The sequence below is a fragment of the Phoxinus phoxinus genome (genome assembly GCF_949152265.1).
Source record: "Phoxinus phoxinus genome assembly, chromosome: 24".
Classification (NCBI taxonomy): domain Eukaryota; kingdom Metazoa; phylum Chordata; class Actinopteri; order Cypriniformes; family Leuciscidae; genus Phoxinus; species Phoxinus phoxinus.
This window is the reverse complement of record NC_136899.1, coordinates 6237106-6251940: the sequence shown is the minus strand read 5'-3', so window position 1 is coordinate 6251940 and position 14835 is coordinate 6237106. Positions and strand designations below refer to the sequence as shown.

The 14835-nt window shown below is 37.4% G+C and overlaps 1 protein-coding gene across 2 annotated transcripts; it reads right to left on the bottom strand.

Annotated features, from left to right (window-relative positions):
• On the bottom strand, positions 1-14070 carry ptbp2a (polypyrimidine tract binding protein 2a). Of its 2 annotated transcripts, none has more exons than XM_079602057.1 (14): positions 13746-14070; positions 12602-12629; positions 10217-10286; positions 9667-9851; positions 9383-9523; positions 8962-9084; positions 8683-8793; positions 8343-8553; positions 6982-7097; positions 4831-4864; positions 3413-3505; positions 2042-2258; positions 1882-1959; positions 1-1801 (listed from the first exon to the last, which is right to left on the bottom strand). In XM_079602057.1, exons 1-14 carry the CDS (start codon positions 13751-13753, stop codon positions 1672-1674), a joined length of 1545 nt encoding a protein of 514 aa, XP_079458183.1. In that variant the 5' UTR covers positions 13754-14070; the 3' UTR covers positions 1-1671. The 2 variants fall into 2 exon arrangements, with proteins under 2 accessions (XP_079458183.1, XP_079458184.1); XM_079602058.1 differs by having other exon boundaries at positions 8355-8553; positions 13746-14001.
• Between the last annotated feature and the right edge of the window lie 765 nt (positions 14071-14835).

Sequence of the window (14835 nt, the reverse complement as noted above, 5' to 3'; positions counted from 1 at the left end):
GCTTGTAAAAGATTACATGCTATTTTTTGCATATCAGACTAAAACAGACAAACTGAGCTGATTTCAGTCAAAAGACAAACAAAAAAAATCCTTTGAACACTTGGTCCACCATTCAATATCATAAATGAGGTAGTTATGAATTGCTTGGCGTTACAGGAATAATATTATAGAAAATTGAAAACAGATCAGTCAGATCAACAAACATTCTGAAAAAAAAATGAAGGTCATGCCATGGATTGTTTTACAGGAGCATGCAAAATTAAAGGTTAAATAAATGCAGACCACTTTAAAAGAAAATAGTCATGTGATCGCTGAGACCTTCACTGCAAGGATCGTTGTTTGTAATAGTGGAAGGGCAGGAGCACATGAACATGTGATGCAGAATCAAGTGTCAACTGAAGTCATCAACTAAAAGGCAAAGCAATAATCCAGGAAGGATGGATTGTGCACAATCACAAGCGAAAAGGATTTACAGGGTGGGAAATTATGTTTTTTGACACTTATGCTGCCAAACTAATATTTTTGTCCAAATCTGTTTCGCAAAACCATTGTGACTTCAAACTTCCTGAAGTATTTCCCCACCCTGGAAGAGACCAAGATGTCAGAGCCATAAACGTAGTGAACAAACAGGAGTGAGGGGCGGAAGAGAGACAGAGAGAGAGAGAGTGAATGCAGAACTACACAAGTGTTTATTGAGCATGCTACGGATAAAGCAGAGAATAGGAAGGAAAAAGATAAATCAAATCACAACCAAGTCAATCTCCCCGCTTTTGTTAAAAAAAATCTTTTAATTGTGCCACATCCAAACTATGCCGAATAATACATTTCTACGAATGTTTAAAAAAAAAAAAAAAATTGCACAAGATCCTTTTGTCCCTCTAAAAATATCATAGTGTGGATTCCCAATCAATATCATTTCTTTTCTCAACCCTTCTCATAAGCCTGTTCATGGGTCTCTCCGCAGTAAACTGCTCAATCATGGAGTAAATTAAGACTATAGGCACATAAACTTTGGTCCCTTCTACTGTAGATGTCTTTCCAAATCACACAAAGAAGTGATTTCCAGTCCATGCAACACTAGGAATAATGATTTCCCATCAATAACGTGAGGTTTGGCTGGATTGGTGAGTTAAGAGCGGGGCCTAACATCTCAGTGATGAACACTAGAGAATCACAGGTTTATTTACAATTCTTAAACCAAAACATCACAGCCATTAAGAATTGAACAAACGTAAAATGCAAAAAAAGGAAAACATTTCAAAGGCTTTTACACACTATACAGACACGAAAGGAAACAAAAAATGTTGTCATGACAAAACTTAGTGTAATATCTCACGCTCAGAGGACTGCCTGGGTTCGAGAAAAATGAAGTATGAAAAGATTTATGTAAGTTTTGTAAGGCACATTCTTTTCTGCTTATTATAAGAGGTTCAGCCTTTACATCACGACACCCTTCCGCCACTGAAGAGTAAATGCGTCAGAGCGCCAGTAAGAGGGAAACGGGGTTAAAAAAAAAAAATCCTTGAAAACTGTCACAATATTTCCTTCTTACAACATCTCTTGAGGAATGAAACTTGGGAGAAGAAACTCAAAATTGTGGTCCCCAGTGTATTTGAACAGTCAACAGGTAACACTAGAAAAGAAGTTGGGAGCAAGACCTTTTGGGTTCCTTTAGATGGTTGATTTGGAGAAGGAGACCTTCAGGTGGTGGTTATTACCCATGTTGTAATTGTGAAGGTCGATCAGGCATTGAATAGCTTCTTCGACGGTTGTCATCTGAATTAGGGCCATTTTGTGATCTCTGCAGAGAAAAAGCACGGCAAAAACGGTCACGCGAGTGAAAGAAAAGGCAGAAGTGTAGCTAAATGGCGACATACTTACTGGAAAAACTTGAAAGCTTTCACAGTGCCACCGGAATTGGAGAACAGGACTCTGAGGTCTTCTTCATTCATGTCTTGCCTTCAAAACATGACAGAAAAATGACTTAGCTCTGTGACGACTGACACAAGAATGACAAGTGGCGAATAGCACTTTTACTCACGGGATGTTTGACAGATGCAGTGTGCCAGAAGGAGGGAAGATGTTCTGGAAGTTCTTGGAGCCGGGCTTTTTGAAACGGTGCAGTGGTGAGTTTGTGAAGTCTTTTGTGAGACCCTGGTCATCTAAACCATCTCTCGGTAGCTGAACGGTCTGATGCTTCGACATCGTAACGCGAATGATCTTGGAGTACATCTTCTGACCGTTTAGATGGCTCATAGCTGAGGCACAACCAAAGAGAAATGAGAAAGACACGGAGAATCGTGACGTAAAGTGCAGACAAAATCCACTACCGTTTGGGGTCGGTATGATTTATTTTTATGTTTAGCAACATAGGAGAATGGTTAGTATACACAAACACCGTGAAACTCAGTATATTTGTTCAATGTGCAAGTCATAAAAATATATTCCGATTTGAATCTTGGCACATCAACACTTTATTTAGCATTCATGTAAACACTAAGTGCGCATTCATCAATCGTAATTCATTCATTCTGATTGAAAGAAAAGGTGTCCATGTAAATGTAGCTACTGTCACATGATCCTTAAAGGGATAGTTCACTTTAAAATGAAAATTCTGTCATCTACTCACCCTCAAGATGTTTCAAACCTGTATGAATTTCTTTCTTCTGCTGAACACAAAAGGAAGATAATTTAAAGAATGTCAGTAACCAAACAGTTAACTGGTCCCATTGACTGCCATCGTATATATTTTTTCCTACTATGGAAGTCAATGGGACCAGTTAACTGTTTGGTTACTGACATTCTTCAAAATATCTTCCTTTGTGTTCAGCAAAGAAAAAAAAAAATCTAACCGGTTTGAAACAACTTGAGGGTGAGTAGACAGAATTATCATTTTAAAGTGAACTATCCCTTTAATCCTAAATAAAGTATTAATTTATATAAAAATCTTACTGGCCCCAAACATTTGAACAGTAATATATATATAAAAACCCACCTAATGTATAAACATACTACACATTTTTAAAAGCATTCACAAACATTAACTTCTGGAATGTGAGTGAATTTCAGAGGTAAATAATATGGACAGGGCCCAATTCCACACATCAGGATTTGAGTGTTTTTCAGATGTTTTTATTATTGGTTAATATTATTGAGCCCCGCCCACACTGCCTTGGGAAAAGTGGTTTTAAGAGGCAGCGAAAGCTATTAGATTTTAATGAATTTTTCTTCATTTTGAACGAATCCTGCACAATCAAACCAAGGACATTTATTCTGAATGAAATGAAATGTCTGTTTTGATTTGACATCATCTTTAAAGCCTGAACGCAACTCAATTGGATTTGACTGGCGTGTAAACTTAGCAGTGACAATAACTGTTGTGCTGTTGAGGATGTTTCAGTGTGCATCTTACCAAGCTGAGCCTGGTTCATATCAGCCATCTGTATCAGTGCGCTGTCTTTCTTATTAAAAAGAATCTTCACACGCTGCACGTCCCCATAAACTCCTGCGAACAGAGCAGCCAGCAGCCGGAGGAGAAGCGAGAGAGGGAGGAAACAGTGAGGAGTGAGAGAGTGGAAAGATAGAACGACAGACTCAAAGAACGCTCGTCGAAATGGAGAAAACTAATCACAACCTGACAGAAGACTCGGATATATTATACACCCTCAAATTCTAAATAAATTAAGAACTTAGATGGGACATAAAAACTGTGCAAACTGAACAAAGATCACATGCACTGAAACAAATTGTATACTTCAAAATACTGAAAGAAAATAAAGCAAATGACTTTTACTCTAAAAGCCAATTAATGGTAATTGGTTTAAAGTCAACATGAAATTACATTTATATGCATTTATACTTTCATAATGTATTACCAAGAACATTCAACAAGAGAGAAAAAAAATGTAGGGCTGGATTTGAAACCATTCAGAACTGATTAACGTAGTAGTGGACGTTCTAATCTATGCTATAAGTCTCAGTCGATTGTGAAGGACAACACAATCACTAGTACACACTTGAGGCTAAATTTTAATGTAAAGTGCATTGTTATTATGAAGTTAAAGGGATAGTTCACCCAAAAATGAAAATTGTCATCAACATTTCATCATCAATTCACCCTAAAGTTGTTCCAAACCTGTATGAATTTATTTCTTCTGCTAAACACAAAAGAAGATATTTTGAAGAATGTTCTTCAAATAAAAAGTTGATGGGGCCCATTGACTTCAATAGTATTTTTTTTTGTTCCATACTATGGAAGTCAATGGGGCCCATTAGCTGTTTGATTACCCATATTCCTCCTTTGTGTTCAGCACTTCATACACCTGTTCATACAGTTTTTGTACAACTTAAGGGCGAGTAAATGATGACAGAACTTTGATTTTTGGGTGAACTATCACTTTAAGCAACATTAATAATGTGTAAAATGTTTAGAGAAGTTCCCTCGGCAATTAATAATAAGCCATTTGACTATTGTCCACCAATAATAAACCCATATATCAAACCAATAACAGGTTTTGACCAATATTTTTAACTAGTATTTACTTAATCAGCTCTTTAATGTTGAGTTTACAGAAAAAGTTATACAAAGTCAGCTATATACATAAAAGTTATGCTATATGCAAATAAAAAAATATTAGAAATAGCATATGGGTTATCAGACACGTAATATCTATAAATAATACAAAATAAATATCTACAGAAACGTGCATTATTGCTGTCAATTTGGTCAATTTTCATTTCATGTTGACTTTAAATAAAATAACTAAAAGCACATGAATAATAATAATAACAAAATCCAAATGAAAAAATGTAGAGCTAACGAGAACATACCGAAGAGGGTAAACAGACTGTGGGGCGTAACCATCTTTAGAAGGAGAGAGGAGCAAGCGGACAGAGAGAAGAGTCGAGGAAGAGCGGAGATGAACAGATCATCCATAACGGAGGGTGGTTTCCGCAGAATGGTGAAGTGGTCATGGATCATGGTTCAGGGCGGTTAATTGGGGGGTCCGAAGTTTTGTTCAAGCAAAAAAAAAAAAAAAAAGCATGAACAACGAGGTGTGGTCAAGGTGTGGCAAGAAAAGAAGAAGGTATCAAAAATAAAAAAGGATATGAGGGAGAGAGAGAGAGAGAGAGAGAGAGAGAGAGAGAGAGAGAGAGAGAGAGAGAGAGAGAGAGAGAGAGAGAGAGAGAGAGAGAGAGAGAGAGAGAGAGAGAGAGAGAGGGAGGGGGGGGGCATGATGGAAGAGAGGGATAAAATCAAAATGAAGAAAAAAGGGAGAAGCAAATGCAGAATATAAATAAAGGGGGGACAAAAAATATAATACAGGTCAGTACACAGGAAATGCAGGAGTTTGGTCAGAGAATGGCTGCTTTATGCATTTTTACATTATACAAGCGAATAATTGTGCCAAATGTAGTTACCCAGTTCCAGGGTAAGGATACATTCATACCAAAAAATAAAGAGGAGAATCTGATAATGATAACAATGATCTGAATAACAGAAGAGTTATGAAGTTTTAAAGGTGCATGCAGGAGATTGAAGATCAGGAAAAGCCGAAAGAGTCACAGTTTCAAGCATCCGGGTCTTTGTGATTGCCATGCTTGTGTGGACATGAAAACCACCTTTTAAAGTTATGGTGCGAACAGACAAAGTCACTATTGACCTCACAGCAATACGTGCAGTCTGACGTTTAAACAACACAAAAATGTGTCAATTACATGTATATCAAATGAGCAGAGCAATGCCACGTCCGTGGTTCACTAACTTTCACAGAGTGAGAGACAGAGTTCATACAGAAAAGAGAGAAAATTAGTTGCTCTGTGGAACTTGATGGACAAACAGAAAGCTGTCAAAACAGAGACAAGCACTAATGGATAACTTCAGATAATACAATTAATGAGAGTTTGTTGTTATTATAAAAACAAGTAGGTTTAAGAACGACATAAGTGAAACTCACAGAGAAATGCCTCGGCCATATTTCACCCCAAAATCAAACTAAGTTGTATATTCCTTACAACAAATACCATGACTGAATATTTTAATTACAAGCAATAAAATTCACAAGTAAATATAGTATATATTAGTGGTGCATCACTAAACTCACGGTTTGGATCATATTATGTTTTTTAAGGAATGAAATCGGATAATTATTCAAACATTATTAAAGACAAGTAAACACAAATTACAAGCATACATAAATACAATCTAAAGTTACAAATAAAGTAAGGACTAACAGTAGTATTCAGGTACAGAAACGTAATCATTAAAAGTAAAATAACACTATAGTGTTGACTGTATAAATTAAATATAGATTAATCTTTGTTAAAGGTCTTTTTATAGGCTGCTGTCACTTTAATAAACGGATCAATGATACACATCGGATTTCTTTCTCAACTGTTTATGTTCACTTAATGCATAACCAAGTTTACGAGAAATTACTTGCAGAGATGTGTATTTTAACATAGTTTTGTGTGTATGTGTCCGTTCAAGCGCAAGGCGACACAAAAGAGGAATCAATTCGGTGTTCACGCGCTCGCTGGTTGAAAATCGCTGGAATGTGTAAATTGTCAAGAAAAAACACGTGCAGATGATAAACTGTTACTCTATGACGGTTAAACTTAGGGGCCGGGTCCGTACGGGTCACGGATCAACTGCCATCATTGCAAACCTAATATATATTAGTTAATTAGTTGCATATTTAAAAGATTTTTACATTTAAAAAATAAGGTTTATTTTTTTATTTTGAGGTTCAAACATGACCAGGGAATTTCAGTTGAGTTTTGGTTAAGTTTTAAAGCATTACATGTACAGAGTGAATGTACAAGGTAAAATGAGGCTACGGCACTCTGCAATTACAATTTGGACAATCTTATAGTTTAGAAGTAAAGGAAGTGGCACTTTCTGAGTCTAAGCAAATAACATGGCAAGACAAACAGAAATATGTAAATGTGAGGGAGAGGCTGAGATGTAAGTACACTGACCTCTTCGTTTAGATTGCTAACAAGCAGCACTCCACCAGACCCCGTGTGCCCGGACAGAGCGACTCTTCCAGCCGCCGCAGCAGCAGCCGCGGCCGCACTCAGTGGGCTCAGGGCACCTGCAATCACACAGGTACATGTAAACAGCCGTTCTGCTCCAGAAGTATTAAAAGTGATATTACATACATGAACGGAGCACAAAACTGCAACATTTGTAGAGTTATATTTAATAGGTAATCATTATGCCAACTTTACCTGTAGAGGAAAGTTTAAGAAAGTGGCTTAGCCATCATCCCATGTCTGTTTTAGCTGTGACAGCCAATAAAAGCTGAATTACACACAGGTAAAACATATTAGTTCTTTATCCTGATGTAAGAGGGACCTGGTTGAAACCATGTGGGGTTTTAAAACCTAATCATTTTAAGCCTAATATCAATAAAATAACTGCTTGATTACGTGACAGGGGAAATGTCAAATTGCATTTTAAATTAAGAGGCCTTATGAGCAGATCTCCGAGAAAAGGTCACTCGAGCACTCAGAGACACAGGCCTACATGACATTTTACAGTACTTAAGAGCACATTCCAATTATATTCAGTCTTTCATAAACACAGCTTTCTATTTTCATTTCCACACTATTCAGACAGAATCAATGAAGCTGATTGAAATACTGTCCTTATTCAGTGGCGCTCAGAATCAAGCCGGTCTTAAATGGGTGATGGTTTTGATGACAAATTATGTTTAGAATTGAACAGACAACCAATGAGCAACACATAAAAAGACAAACATCTTTAGAAGCTGCATAACGTCTTGCTGTTTTTAAGCATCTCGCGCCATTGCGTTGTGTCAAGCTTAAAAAAAGTGAACACATTGAGTGAACACCCCAGGGGGTTTAGCATTGCTCTGGACTGAAAGTCACTACTAAGAGTGTTCATGCAAATTTAATACTGAAAATAATTTATTTTTAAATGATAATCGACTGTATTAACAGTTCTCGAAAATATATTCTTCATGTCAATGCAGACCAAAAATGTGCACAAATACTGTTGGTAACACTATTTCGATGGTCCACTTTAGACATTCTACTGAACACAAGTAACTTTGCAACTACCTGTCAACTTATTCTACTAACCTGAACCTATAACATAAGTCTACTAATATTCTAATGAGAGTTAGTTAAAATACAGTTGCAAAGTTACTTATAGATAGTAGAACATCTAAAGTGGACCATCAATAAAGCCAATAAAACCTTAGTGTTTCCTTTCATACAGGTTTGTAACGTGGGAGTGTTAGGGCATGTGAATGAAGACAATAAACACTGGATGACATACAAAATAGAAAAAAAAAAAAAAAAAAGGCAAGTACCTGGGATCTTACCAAGCAGGGAACTGGAGTCTTTACCCAGGGCCGCAGCCATAGAGGGATCCAGAGAGGGCTGGCCATCTCCAGCAGGAAGATCCGGTCTGGTGTAGTCCCTGCTCTTATCGTTATTGTATTTCACATTCAGGTTGACGAGTTTTGAGTAGTCTATCCGAAGGGTACAGCAGGAATTGTAAATGTTCTGACCATCTAGAGCCTAAAAGACAACCGAAAAAGATAGAAAAAAGAGCAAGGTGGAGAGAAAGACAGAGAGAAAGAATGTGTCGTCTTCGTAGAGCACTAAAAACGTGCTTTTCACATGAACTTCCGCTGAGAGCAAACCCACCCCTTTAGCTTGCTGTGCATTGGTTGGATCGTTGAACTGCAACAGGGCCTGAAACTGATTGTTCTTGGTGAATGTGATGATTTTCATGACGGTGCCAAACTTTGAGAAGATCTATTGACAGAGAAAGCAGAGCATTGAGGGGAGCTATCAACAGAGGGGAAAAAAGACATTACAAAAAAAAAAAAAAAACAGCATTAACACACAGCATCACCAGGACATCAATTTGTCACTAATATTAAAACTGAGTAAGAGGCTGATCCAAACTGTGGCGTCCCCCACCTGCTGCAGCACATCCAGGGTGACGGGGTAAAACATGTTATCAATGATTATTCTCAGTACTGGACTGGAGGGCGCACCGCCACCGTTGCTAGAGTTGGACCCTGATGTGGGAGTACCACCTGACTGGAGATCAGACACAAGCACGATTTAAACATACAAAACAATAACTTGTCATAAAAAAAAGTGACTAACAACAGATTGTTTTTTTACTTGCCATTATTTATACACCAATTTAATTATATATAAATTCAAACAGTCTACATGCGCACCGTAAATATCAGAAAATGTCTATTGACTGTTTTGCTCAAAGCAAAATCTCACTGGACCAAATCAGCGCTGCTGGCTTTAAAGATCAATTATGTTCTGATTGGCTGTTGTTTGAAGTGTTTTGACTTTATGGATAAGTTAGGTGATTTGTTACCTGGTTTGAATTGTCTGTCTTGAGTTCTTTGTGATTAGAATACTGTATGTAGACAGGCATGCTACGGACGTGAGGCGTCACAGCCGAGTAATAATTGACCATTGTCATGGCAGCTTCCTCTGTGCTGAGCTCCAGAAACGCCTAAAGACAAAGATGATTTCAGTGAAGAGGCAAGATGAACTCACTGAACTCAAAACTCTTAAGTCGGACCAGAAATAGCAAATCTCTCTCAAGAACCAACTCTGACAAAAGTGAAATTGAAAACATTTGAGCTGGCCACGCACCTGGTTTTTGCCTTTCAGCGTGAGGATATTGGTGACCTTTCCGAAAGGAAGCCCAAGGGCAATGATCTCTGTGTCCGAAACATCGTTGGGTAACTTTCTGATGTGGAGAACGCGTGACGGTGGAGCATCGCCGACTCTTTCTTCAACTCGAAGTTTTTTGCTGTCACTGCCATTGGATGTCGCATCTGCCAAAGGTGGCCAGAAAGTGGACATTACACAGGGAATAAAAAGAGAACACGTTTCTTTACGGAAGGAACCCGAGAAACAAAGATTCTCTTAATTGTGTAAAAGGCGTTCCTCTACTGAATAGGATACTGAAACTATTGTTGGAGAAGCTGTAATAAGATGCAGAGCACACATAATCTCAATTCCAGTCACATGCTTTTAAGCGTGGGTGCCCACCTACAGGAGATCGTAAGGTTATTCCCAGATAGGATCTTCTCAGATCAGATATCACACTGAAACATCTGTTATAATTTGATCATTTTAATGTGGTTCATGGTGGAGAAAACGCAATATTTTTGGGATGAGGGAAGTCAGGGACACTTACCGCTGATGCTGCTCAGCCCAGAACTGGGGCTGTTATACATGCCGCTGGACAGCAGCTCATCTGATCCTCTCTGCGGAGGCACACAAAGAGAAAGATAAAATCCCGCCCTCCAATAAAGACATTCTACCTTCACAATCCCCTCAACCAAACAATGAAATACAGCTCTCTGCGGACAGCTTAAGGAATCACGGCACATAAAACACACGTCCAGGCGCTCCAGCCTTTCCGCCTTATTTTTCTAGATTGTTGCTTTAATCTTGTTGAGTCTAAGATGTCAGACACTGTCATCTCATCCTGAGCTGCCCACGTTCCCAAAGGGCCCCGGCGCGATCAGGCCGCCGCTTGAAGTGCAGCTAAAAGTGAAGGATGGGATGGCAGGCAAATAACGAACCGGCGCAAACAAAACTTCCTAATAGGATCATCTCAGGTTCGTGCCTCCCAAAAAATTCCACCGAATTGTTCTTTATGGACGTGGCTTTTACGGCGCCAATAAACTCGGCGCCGCCGCGCCTGCCTTCTGGGCATCGACACTACAAACAATCAAGGGAATGGTGAGGTTTCACATCGAAACGACAGAAAGCAGAAGAATGCATTAAGAGATGGCAAGGTCTTAACAGACAAGCCTCAGCATCAAAACTGATTAGAAAGGAAGGGGGGAAAAAAACATAACTTTAAAGCAATAAAATCAAACGCTTCTTTTTCCACCTGCTTTCCCAGAAAGACTGGTTAACATTGTTTTCCGGGGAGGAAAATTCTGTTGTTGGCAAACAAACCGAGTTAAAAGGCCTGTGTTCAGAAGGCATCTCTGAGAAAGAACAAGTTCTTCTCTAACTATCTTGGACATAAACTGCCCCCATTCAATTACTACCAGCCTAATTGTATGAAAAGCGGAGATGGAGACCTGTAGCAGCCCTGTATCTAATATATAAGGGACAATTCTACATTTCCGCACAACACTTTTCGTTCAGCGACATAATATCCAATAATGCACTTAAATGGCTTGGCAATTCTTTGTCCATTCAAAAACAAATTATGTTTGCATCACCCAAGGCTTCTTTGTCTTTTTTCTTGTGGATTTGACGCCACACAATACACAAATAAGTTTAAAAAAAAGGGAGACAAATTATGCCCCTGACAGCAATACTAAAAAAGCATATATTATATTTTTCAACGAGGTGAGAGTGAAATTGGCGAAGACATATTCTACCCTATAGCTTACAAATCAGACAGGACAGCAACAATTAAAGACAAAACTGCACTAAAACAAACACTGTGTCCCGCACTGAAATAAGGCCCCAGCCAACAAAATCCCATTTCAGAAGTAATTATTAATCTCCCTCCAACAATGTTCGTGAGAGAATGGCAAATATCTTAAAGGTGAGAACAGAATGGTGGAAGACTAATAAGTTTATGGACTTGAAATGTACTGGTTGTAGATCCTATCCTGGCTGTTTATGGAGAATATGGTAAGTTTGCCATAATTAGTTGAACAAGAAAGAGTGAGATGACACTGGTGGTTATCTCAATATTTTCAAGATATTGCCATCCAAACAAAGGGAATTTAAGCAAATACGTGTAATACGTGTACGTGTAAAGCGTGTACTGTGGGAACTGCAAACTCACTTTATCTCATCTTCCTGATATTATATTTTAGAAACACCTAAAGTGTAAACTCCTGGGTTTAAGCAGGCTGCTTTAAAATGCTATAAAGTGAGCAATTTAAAACTAACTATTGCATAATAATATTCTAACATTTGATAAAAATAATTATCATCAATATGTTATTGCTCAAATATAACATTATGGGTGGCTGGATTCCATACAACATGAAACTTAAAAATGTAGCCTAATATTTGTACATTGTTTTAAAAGCTTAACATAATAATAGTCATTATATTCCTGTTCTATTCTACAAGAATATAGCATAAAAATAGAGTACAAAGCATAAAAATGACCATTTTACTATAAGGTTCAAAGAACCATGTAAATGAATGGCTTCATCTGCAATTAAGAATTAAGCTTAAAATGGCAATTTATAATCACGACAGCCCTATTCAATGTTTTATTATTTAAAAAATGCCCTACTTTGCTATGGAACAGTGGTAAAGGAATGCCAGCTCTGCTCTCGTATCCATGGGGTCAAATTTCTGTTGTGGTTTCCACTTGGTCTCACCAGTGCAACAGGCAGACAGACATCTATTACAAAACTAAATTCCACAACATTATGATCATATTCATAGTAATGTAGTACTGTTTCCTTTGTCAGGTTGCTATTGCACTGCAAAATCCCTCACGAGGTTGCTTGAATTATCCATGTATGTATTCATCCATCCATCCATCAGCCAGACTACATACTGCACAAAGGAAACTGAAAACAGTGTTTACCTTTACACCAACTGCGACATCACCAATGCTGTTGAAAACAAAAGTGAGATTTGATCAGACAGATACTAAACACCAGGAATTGACATGCAAAAGAGAGGGAGGGCTTGAAATCCTTTAACCTCCATCTTTTCAAATCCCCTCCATTATTCAACGACAACAAATTAAGCTGATGAACATTTCACCATTTCATTACTGTCTGTATCCTGCAACAGGCCAGGAATGCAACTATAATGCTCAAAAATGCTGTCTAGGTTGGCAGCTTACTAGGCTTCAAGACTATAGAGTTCAAAAAGGTTGCTTAGATATCTAGCTAAATAGATTTTGAGACAAAAATACAACAACATGCTGTCTAGATAAACAGGTCACTAGGTAATGAGACTCAAAAAATGGTAACTAGATAAGCAGATCGAAAGTTTTTGGCACCATGTCCAAAATGCAGTCTAGGAAGGCAGCTTACAAGATTTTGGGACCATACTGTCCAGAATGCAGTCTAGGTAACTTGACATCCACTAACTGGTCTCTAGGTTTTGGCACAGACCTAGAGTACAGTCTTTAGTATCAAAATTGTAAAGTTTTTCCGTTTTAAATGCAATTCAACAGCTTTGATGGGCACTAAAAGGTTGATTGGTTTTATTAGTTTAACTAAATGTAAGTTAACGTTACATATTTATTTGTACTAGGTACAAAAGCTAACGTAAGGCTAACAAAAGAAACATAATTACAACCTAAATAAACCCACAATGAGGTCCACTGGGAAATTAAATCACATTCTAGCACATTACCATAATAATTACAATTATCAAATTAGTAAAGAGACTTGTTCAATTAAGCTCCTGTTTAATTTTGTGTGGACAACATGAGCAAACAGACAGCTATGAAGCTAACCTGCTAACGCATGCTTGCTGTTTTTGACTCATTTTTGTTATGTTTACTAATATGAGGTCTTGCTGATTTTATCTATTGACATGTTGTATAAGGCAAAACAACCGATACGGTGAGATTATACATTTGCAATTGTTTAACGTTAGGTGTTCGTTAGCGTGTTAGCAGCGTTAGCATCTCAATAAGTGTGAATACACTCTCCAAATTCACATTTAAATGATTATTTTATATACACATAAATGAAGAGCGTTTTGATGCTCACCCGTCCATTTCTGGTGATCTGTATAAAAATAAACCCGCTGAAGAGTGAGTGTGTGTTATTCCTCCTCAATGGCTTTAGCTCAGACACACAAACACACACACACACACGCACACACCAGTTACAAAATGGAGGCGGAAACTGAGACGTGAGTAAACACACACTCATACACACCAACACACACAGCTACTGTAAACACAATACATATGAGACACATACACACAGCAACTGTAAACGCAAAGACCGTTTACTGTTAGCCGGTAATATAGAAAATAATGCAGGTAATATTAAACACACAGTAGGCTACCAACTGTACATAGGCTAGTGTAATATTTTATTGTAAACCAGCAATACATAAAAAAAAAATGATAGAGGAGGTAATAATGTTCAATTGCTCAGTGCTTGTTTTTTGTTTTTGAGGTGATTTAATGAAGATTTCAGTATCTTTTAACCTTTTCCACAGATATAATTCCTCCTATAATACTTCTGACGAATACAATAAAAACAAATGAGAAATTGTTTCATAATTTAATCATATTCATCAATACAATTTAGAATAAGCCTTAAATTTTAGGTACAATCAACTTGGATATCGAAGTAATTTCAACTTAAAACACATTAAACTGACTTAAAAATGAATTGAATCTTGTATAGGCTAACTTTTAAAATTTCTTAACTTATTTTGATGAGGCAATGTAAAAACACATGATGTCATAACTTATTGATCATGTAATTTGTTTTACAGTGGAGAATACTGCCATGCATTATTACAAGTCAGTCATACATTATAAACCATACATCATTTATGCAAAAATATTTATGTGAGAGTTTTATGTAAACATGTAAAACAAATTTTTGTCAATAATATTATATTATTTAGTTTTAGTTATATCACTATTGTTTTCATTAAATAATAATAAGAACATAAATGTAATGTGAATTACGTAGCTTAATTAAACTGATTATGCATAACACTTAACATTCAACAAGTCAGTCAAAACCACTGTAGCAAGCGGTTAGATATCATTGACTGTGACAGACTTACATAATGGTATGTTGGCTTCTTGCTTGATGCCCCAGGTGAAATTAAAGT

What these genes read in the sequence shown, in the direction of transcription:
- ptbp2a (XM_079602057.1), bottom strand. An exon ending in CAGTCTGTTTACCCTCTTCG is followed by an intron (nt 3,506 to 4,830) that starts GTATGTTCTCGT and finishes CTCTGTTCGCAG; the next exon opens with GAGTTTATGGGGACGTGCAG. An exon ending in AAAGCTTTCAAGTTTTTCCA is followed by an intron (nt 1,802 to 1,881) that starts GTAAGTATGTCG and finishes TTTTCTCTGCAG; the next exon opens with AGATCACAAAATGGCCCTAA.